The 8,345-nt window shown below is 39.4% G+C and overlaps 2 protein-coding genes across 2 annotated transcripts; one reads left to right on the top strand and one right to left on the bottom strand.

Annotated features, from left to right (window-relative positions):
* Positions 1–2,093: 2,093 nt before the first annotated feature.
* Positions 2,094–7,367, top strand: LOC106090323 (protein yippee). Its single transcript, XM_013256479.2, has 3 exons — positions 2,094–2,682; positions 2,856–3,015; positions 6,728–7,367. Exons 1-3 carry the CDS (start codon positions 2,565–2,567, stop codon positions 6,810–6,812), a joined length of 363 nt encoding a protein of 120 aa, XP_013111933.1. The 5' UTR covers positions 2,094–2,564; the 3' UTR covers positions 6,813–7,367.
* A 4-nt stretch (positions 7,368–7,371) lies between these two features.
* Positions 7,372–8,125, bottom strand: LOC106090324 (mitochondrial import inner membrane translocase subunit Tim9). Its single transcript, XM_013256481.2, has 3 exons — positions 7,947–8,125; positions 7,774–7,869; positions 7,372–7,696 (listed from the first exon to the last, which is right to left on the bottom strand). Exons 1-3 carry the CDS (start codon positions 8,007–8,009, stop codon positions 7,565–7,567), a joined length of 291 nt encoding a protein of 96 aa, XP_013111935.2. The 5' UTR covers positions 8,010–8,125; the 3' UTR covers positions 7,372–7,564.
* Positions 8,126–8,345: the final 220 nt, after the last annotated feature.

The following is an 8,345-nucleotide window of genomic DNA, read 5'->3' as shown; positions in this document are numbered from 1 at the left end:
ATTAGAGCGATATCAAGATATGGTCCGGTTTGGACCACAATTAAATCATATAATTTAGTTGGAGACCTGTGTAAAATGTCAGCCAATTCGAATAAGAATTGCGCCCTTTGGGGACTCAAGACGTAAAATAGAGAGATCGATTTATATGGGAGCTGTATCGGGCTATAGACCGATTCAGACCATAATAAACACGTAAGTTGATGGTCATAAGAGGATCCGTCGTACAAAATTTCAGGCAAATCGGATAATAATTGCGACCTCTAGAGGCTGAAGAAGTCAAGATCCCAGATCGGTTTATAAGGCAGCTATATCAGTTTATGAACCGATTTGAACCTTATGTGACATAGTTGTTGAAAGTAACAATAAAAAACGTCTTGCAAAATTTCAGCCAAATCGGATAGGAATTACGCCCTCTAGAAGGTCAAGAAGTCAAGTCCCCAGATCTGTTTATATGACAGCTATATCAGATTATGAACCGATTTGAACCATACTTGGCACAGTTGTTGGATATCATAAAAGGAGCAATAGGTTATATGATTTTTGATATATCAAGTGGGGCGGAACCACCCCCTCAAAAGTTCCCAAAAATAAACGTGGACCGATCGTGGCAATATGGGACTCAAATGAAAGGTATTCAGGAGTACAAATTTCATATTAAAAATTGAATCCAACTAACTGGGGGGCCGCCCAGACCCAAACCCCTTTTAAATAGGCATATAGGACGATAATGACCATATGGAACTCGAATGAAACGTATTCGGGAGTAGATTACGAATATGGCAAGGAAGGTGGAATAGGCTATATAATTTGTTAATTTTGGAAAGGCGGAGATCAAATGATAGATATTTATGAATATATCTTGGGTGGTACCATCACAAATTTAACAGGTAGTAGCAGTTGACCAACATGTATGCTATGGATCTTAACTAACTTGATAGTAAATTTTATGACATTTTTATATAGTTGCCGCGAAAATCAAGCATGACATTTTAAACGACATTGTGAACGAACATGTCTTCGATGACAAACAAGAGGAAAGGATCCATTGTTATTGACGAATTCATATATTATTAGAATTATATATTTATACACCAAAAATTAAAAATAATTACATCTAATTTTGGTTCTCTTTGTTCCGGGAATTTTGCTAATGGCTGGTGTTTTCCGAGTTAATAATTGTAGTTTTCGCACATACTCTAAAGCCCCGTCTTTTGTAAATTCTTTAATTTTTGCGCTACGCTTTTGTAGGATTCGTTTGCAAAGTTGCATTTTTAACGCTTGCGCATAGTAAGTAACTCCACTTTAAAGGCCAAAACAGAATGAACGCGTTGAGCTTTGGTTTCGAGCGTCGGGTTGCAGAAATGCAACTCTGCACTCAAATACCACAAAAGCAATGCGGAAAAGTAAAAACAAAATGTCAACTTTGACGCTTGAAAGTGATAATCGCTCAGTGTTGCCACACGTGTAGTAGTGTTTTTGGTGGTCAAAGTTAAAATTTGTTTAGCTCTTTGCTTTTTTAGCAATTGTTTGCAGACATGCATTTTTCTGTTTAAGCTGGAGTTACATACCACGCGAAACACTTATGCGTGCTTAAGCAATCAGAAACGCCCTCATACGTTCTTTTGGGTTGAGTTACATACAATGCGTCTTTTACTGCGCATGAATTTCTAAAAATCAGCTTATTTATGTCATTATAAAGTTAATTTCAGACGAAATTGTCAATGATGTAGTTTAATATTAAAATCATAAAATAATTTCTCTAATTTACTAACTGCAAAACAATTTTTGGACAGAAAACATATTTGAATCATGTGTTTTGCGCCCTGAATCGCGTTCAAAATTGAGAGTTGGTTAACTTATTCCGTCAGATGCCTGCATTTGTTGTGTAACTCAAACTATGCAAACCAAAGTATTTTAATTTTTTACGACACGCACGCATAAGTGCTGCGCGATGTATGTAACTCTACCTTTAGGCCTTACGTTACGTTAAAACACTTGTCAAGTAACCGGTTACAATTTTTTATGCCGTCATCGTTGTCCATGATTTTGTTCTTTTAGCCGCCGTAGACAATTTAGCTTTAGCTTTGTTCTCTGAAGACCATTAAAAACATTAAAAATAACAGCATTACAAATAACATTACAAATTTCAAAACAACACATTCTAATGGTTTATAATTTTCCAAAATTATATTTCATTTAACTAGAATTATTTTGCACACAAGTTAAGTGCCGTTGAAACAAAGTTCTATACCAAATTGGCCTACAAGAAAAAATCATTGTCTGAAGAAATTTCAATAGAAAATTATGAGCAACAACAACAACAACTAGCAGTGACATAAAGAACAGAACGAAAATAAACACAGTGAAAGGCAAGACAAGACAAGACAAGCCACAGCAGCGCTGTGGATACACGAAATCGAAATCATCATCGTATCATCATTTGTGTGTAACTACGTTCTATTCAGTTACACATTACACACATACCGTCCGTCAATATATTTTTTGGATTTTTAATTGACGACGGAGGAAAATTATCTTAAACGCTCCGTCTGTCTGGCAGCGCTATGGGTCGTGTTTTTTTGGAGCATTTAGGAGGCATTCGCTTGTTCAACTGCGGTCAGTGTCAAACTAACCTAACCAACCGTAATCAGCTGATAAGCACTCGCTTTACAGGAGCCACCGGTAAGTTGAACTTTCTATCTATGTATGAATGTGAGTTGTGTGATTTGTTGTAAATGTTTTACTCAGCTATAATTGCGCATTGTAATAATTTTATTCTTTCACTATTTGCTTCCCCATTCTGGTTGATGCATTTTCCCATCACAATCATCATCGATTACGTCAATAATATATAGGACGGGCTTATCTCTTTAAACGTGTGGTCAATCTCACCTTCAGCAATGTCCAGGAGAGGGTAATGCTTACTGGTCGCCACATGGTACGCGATGTAATGTGTAAGAATTGTAATGCCAAATTGGGATGGATGTACGAGTATGCAACAGATGACGCACAAAAGTAAGTAGACAAGAAAGCGTATTTCATGTAATCTGTTTAGTTTTCAATGTATTCGAGTCGCCGCTAAGAACAGAATGTTTAGTGCAGTTGTACCCCATATACAGTTCTCTGTTTTGGTAGAAGTGTTGATAGAAAGAAATATTTTTTAACAAATTTTTCTTAAAAAAAAAAATTGTTGTACCTTTATCATTTAAAAATATCATTGCTGTATGAAAAATTGAAATTATGTTCACTTAAAATACAAATATTGAAGCGGACAAACTTGAAGAATATGATGATTTAACTCAAAATCAAATCCTACTTGACTTACTTCCAAGTCTCATAGTTTTTAGAGCACACAACAAGCCGATTACTGGCTTAGGTGTAGGTCCATAGTCGCATGGGGCGGATTAATATTTGCACCCTCTTTTCAACCTAACTTAAGTCTCAGAGTTTCTGAATCTAGATATTTTACAAAGCCTAGCTAACAGATCCTAGTTACAATAATAACCTCAATCTGCATAAAGCAAGAACTTGAAACATGGTCCTCAAATTGTTAGCCGGCAGCAATTGGGGCACGGACAAGGTTAGGTTATTTTAGGTTAGAGGGCACGCGACTAGCAACCTCGGTTGCTAGCAGCTTCACCGGGAGACCTTATGTACATTGTGTTCGCTCTAGAAGATGATAGAAGGGATCAAGAAGATGGGATATGCAGACAGAGGTACGCCCCAATAAGTTGTAAGACAAAAGAAACAATAGAAAAACGGAAAACCAAGGCATAAAATACAAAACGTAGGAAGAAATAGTGTTCAGTCATCCAAATTAGACCTTCATAGAATTTCATTATGACCAGTGGACTAACTATCTGGTGCAATCCAGGTGTTCACTCATATTTTTGTGACTTCTCGCAATTTCGAGGTTATCGACCATCTCCAATTCCTCCTCGCCATCGCACATCCTGCAGAAGTCTGCCTATTTTGATGTCCTTCGAGTCAGGTCTCTGACGTCGCGATGACCAGTCAGGACTCCTACCAGCAACCCCAAGTCATAGTTTCCCACCCCCAGGAAAAGCGACGTTCTGCTTCGTCTAATGCTCGGTCACAGGGTTTTCGCCACCATGCAACCACAACAACAGCCCAATCCTCACCATTGTTGACTTCTTTGATAGGTTAAACATCTACCACAACGAACTTGACTCATATTTTCGCTGCAAGAAATCTGAATATATCTGCCACCAAATTTTCAGCCACATTGTTCACTACAAATACGTGTGAAGTGAACGTGGTCGATGGAGAAATGATTCCGACCATAAAGCGTCCCAAAATACTTGGCATCAAATTTGACAGCTCTTAACATTCTCCCCACATGCCACAGCAATTTGCGATAATGTCAAAAGTAGAAACAAGGTCCTCCAGCCACTTGCCGGCAGCACTTGGGGTGCAAACAAAGAAACCTTCTTGACCACGTACAAAGCAACTGGCCGGTCTGTGGTAAGTTATGCAGCGCCAGTGTGGTCTCGTCAACTCTGTGACACGCAGAATGTCAAAATGCCGCCCTCCGAACGGCGACGGGCTGTCCCCTCAGTTCTCATGTAGACCACCTCCATCAGGAGACAAAGATCCTAGCAGTGCGAAGACATAGCTATATGCTGTCTAAGTAATACCTTTTGGGGTGTTATCGCAGAGACCATCCAAATCATTATCTTGTGGATAGATATCCACCGCCCAGAAGCCTTAAGGTAGATCTACATGATCTAGAGCGTGAGGTTCAGCGCTACAAGAGAGAACCTCCAGATTAAGCGGCATATCAAGCTGAGATAGACAATACTGATGCAGACACTGTAGCGGATGCGGTAAACAGCTACCGAGTGAATGTGGAGAACGACCACCTCCCATTGCACCTGATGAAATTGACCTTCCCCGGCAAACCAGTAGTAGTTCTGGCTCAATTACGTTCCGTCGGATGTCGCCGCCTCAACTCCTACAGAGCAAGGATTAATTCCGACGTGCAAGATGTTTGTCCCGATTGTGACCCCACGATACACGTCACCTGTTCAACTGGCCAGACAGACCCAGATCACTCTGGACGCAGCCCATCTTAGTCAATCCCATAGCAGCCGGTTGTACGTACCGGATTGACCCTATGGAGTTCTTCATCAGCAAGGGCTGCCGCCTCAGTGTATAACACACTGCTACAACAACAACAACAACAACCTATCTTAGTCGCAGAGTTCCTGGATCTACAACAACCCTTCACTCGCGCAGTTGTCTAGAAAACATCCACTCAATCAAGATGCGGGAAAACGCTCACTGATATTCTATCACAAAGCGCGATTATCAGAGATCTCCTGGCGGGCTCTTCGGCCGCATCGTTCCCATCCCCTTCCCCGTGTTTAAAAAACTATCCTTGCAAAAGATGCAATCTATTTCGACATCACGCCGCCCAACGCTAGACCCTTCAGTGCCCGTGAGTTGTCGTGTTCAAAGTGAATCACGTCACGTGATTCCCGAGTGAAATCCAATCACGTGATCCTCCGTGAGCGAGTGAAATCATGCTCACAGCTCACGAAGCAACCACGAGACACACATGAGAAAATCACAAGTCACGCTAAAACAAAAAATTTTTCCAATCACGTGATATTTTTCCCTGCATAACCACTTATTATTTTTTTTAATTTAATTTGCTCATTTATTAGCCAAGTCGTATTTGCTCTACCGCATAATACCGTATAATTTGAGAGCATTCTTGAGTCGTGATATTTTTGTGAGTCGTGAGTATCTCGCGAGACGTGATTGGCTTGTAAGTGCCTAGTGGGACGTGATTGTCTCGTGCGTCGTGCGAGAGTAAAATTTTTGGCTTGTGAGCGTGCGTAAACGTTAGTCGACATACAAAATTCGAGCTGGGGTAACTTTTCTCGTGAGCGTGAGTGCAAAATCACGCGCTCATCTCTACTTCAGAACAACCTGAGTGTCTTCATATATCGTGAAAGTCGATAGGGCCGCTGCTCACGCATTGACATATTCTCAAGTGCCTTCCCGACCGCGAAGACCTCCATCGGAAAGATGCTACATCCGCCCGGAACCCTGTATGCGGCTGCTGCCGCGTTGCCACCCTCAATTTAGACCCATCCCTCTACACAGAAAGTCGGAGGAAACAGCGGGTACCCACATCCAGTAGAGCCTGACCTCCATCCCCGTAGTTCAAAAAATTTCCTTGAAAAAGATGCAGCCAATCTCGACATCACCTGGCCCAACGCTAAAGCTTTTAGCACCGTCTGACCGCCCTGAATATCGTGAAACTCGTGATTGAGTCGCCGCTCCTGTATTGACATCCTCTCAAGAGTGCTCACAGGACCGTGAAGACTAACGCCGGAAAGACGCTACGTCCGTCCGTAACTCTGTATGATTCCCTTATTACATAAAGGCTGCTAACCTGGCGCCACTCTCAATTTAAAACCACCCCTATTCACAGACAGTCGGAGGAAAGGCGGGATACCCATATCCCAGGGGTTCCTTTGCGATAAATCTACGTTCATCACGCCAAAAAAGAAGGTCTCCACCTTTAAAAAAAATGGCATAGATTTATTAAAGCTCTTAGTTGAATAGCTCTGCTCTAGCTTTGAGAAAACAAATAGTATTTGGTGTACTCGAATAGAGGCAAGTTTCTTAGTCGTACATAAGACAGCAAACCACTGTCGCAAGCAATAAAATATTATTACCATTTGTCCCACAGATATAAAGAAGGACGTGTTATTCTGGAATATGCATTGATTAGTGAAGTCGAAGGATTCCCTGAGAGTTCAACGCCAACCCATTAACCCCACAGCAACTATGGATGCTCTTAATATATATAATCTCCCCACCACCTATTATCAATCAACTCCTCACTAATATTTAATAATCTACACTTAAGTGATTTAACATTAATTTGAAATTAAAAGGAAATAATGATCTTTGATTTAGTGTGTAGTAGCGAAGGATATAAAAAAACCAGAAGAAGTAAAAAAGCGTTAAAAGTACGCCTAGATTTTAAGAAATTAAATTTAATACTACAGCAAACAAGTTGCTAGAATTAATATTTAAAAAAAAAACCATGCCTTTAAGCCAAATTACCAAGATTTGTTCAAAAAGTATTCTTTGCATAAACAACCTATGTTCTCCTCTTTATGTGTACCACACCTTAGCCTTAGTTTAGAACGTAACGTACATGGCGCTGTTTTCTAAATTTAAGTCTGCCCACACTTTTGTTTAGATCTTAAAGAATAATTTAATTGTCTTTCGTTAAAGCAAGTTTTTAATATTTGGCACTAAAATTCTCAAGTTTTGTTTTTTAAACATTTAATAAATAATGAACGTCTTCTTTTTTTTTGGAACTCTTTAAATTTCTTTTATTGAAATGCAAAACAAACCTGGTCTTTCTTTTTCACTAAAAAAACAAGTTGATTTTTTTTTTGTTTTTTGTAAAAATCAAGACAATAGTTTTAGTAACAATAGCTAACACTGAGAATGTAATCAAGGTTCTTTTTTTTAGATATGAACTACTTGTTGTGGTTGGTTATATTCTAGGGTTCTATAGTTTTCCTGTTTTTTGGGCCATTGCTAAAGCATTCTCATTGGCAATCATTTGGAATTCTTGGAATCTTTGGGAAATTCTTTGATTCATCTTCAAATATTTCTCCATGCAATTCAGGGAACATTTCTCCTGCAAACAAAAAACAATAACAAAATTATTAAGGCCAACAATTTTCATGTTCCAACTTAAATGATTGGTAGACCTACCTCACTTTCCTTAACTTCTCTGGCAGTGAAATCTCTAACGCAGTCGGTGAAACACATTTCGGAAAGTTTATTGTAGGACATCAAGAAGTCTGTGAACTAAAATGCCAATAAAAGTTCAGTTTTTTTTATCATCTTGATGTGGTCTAGTCGGCGATAGTAAAGAAGGTACTCACTGTTTTCATTTGCTCTTTGTCCAGCGAATCCAGTGGGGCCGTTGTTGCTTCCTTATTTGCCATGGTTTGTGTGAGGATTTGTACTTTGTTTTATTTATCAAACTTAAAAATATCGTAATAATTGTTGAAGAACCAACGTTAGTGTTTTATACCTTTGACTTTTTGTGTTGTAATCACATCCACTGAAAAGCCTAAAGCGTGCTGTCATGGGGACAGCTGTAGTTGTCAATACAGTGGTTAGTGGGCAAAGTATCGTAGCGTTATATTCTTACCCTAGTCTATTACAATATTGATGGTTGTTGTTTTCGATATTAAGTGCAAATGTGTACAAGATGTCGTCTTTTAATGTTGTAGGCTAACAAACGCTAGGTGTCGTTAGTGCATATAACAATGCATGTC

This window comes from Stomoxys calcitrans, chromosome 4 (genome assembly GCF_963082655.1).
Source record: "Stomoxys calcitrans chromosome 4, idStoCalc2.1, whole genome shotgun sequence".
Classification (NCBI taxonomy): domain Eukaryota; kingdom Metazoa; phylum Arthropoda; class Insecta; order Diptera; family Muscidae; genus Stomoxys; species Stomoxys calcitrans.
This window is presented reverse-complemented; position numbering and strand designations above follow the sequence as displayed.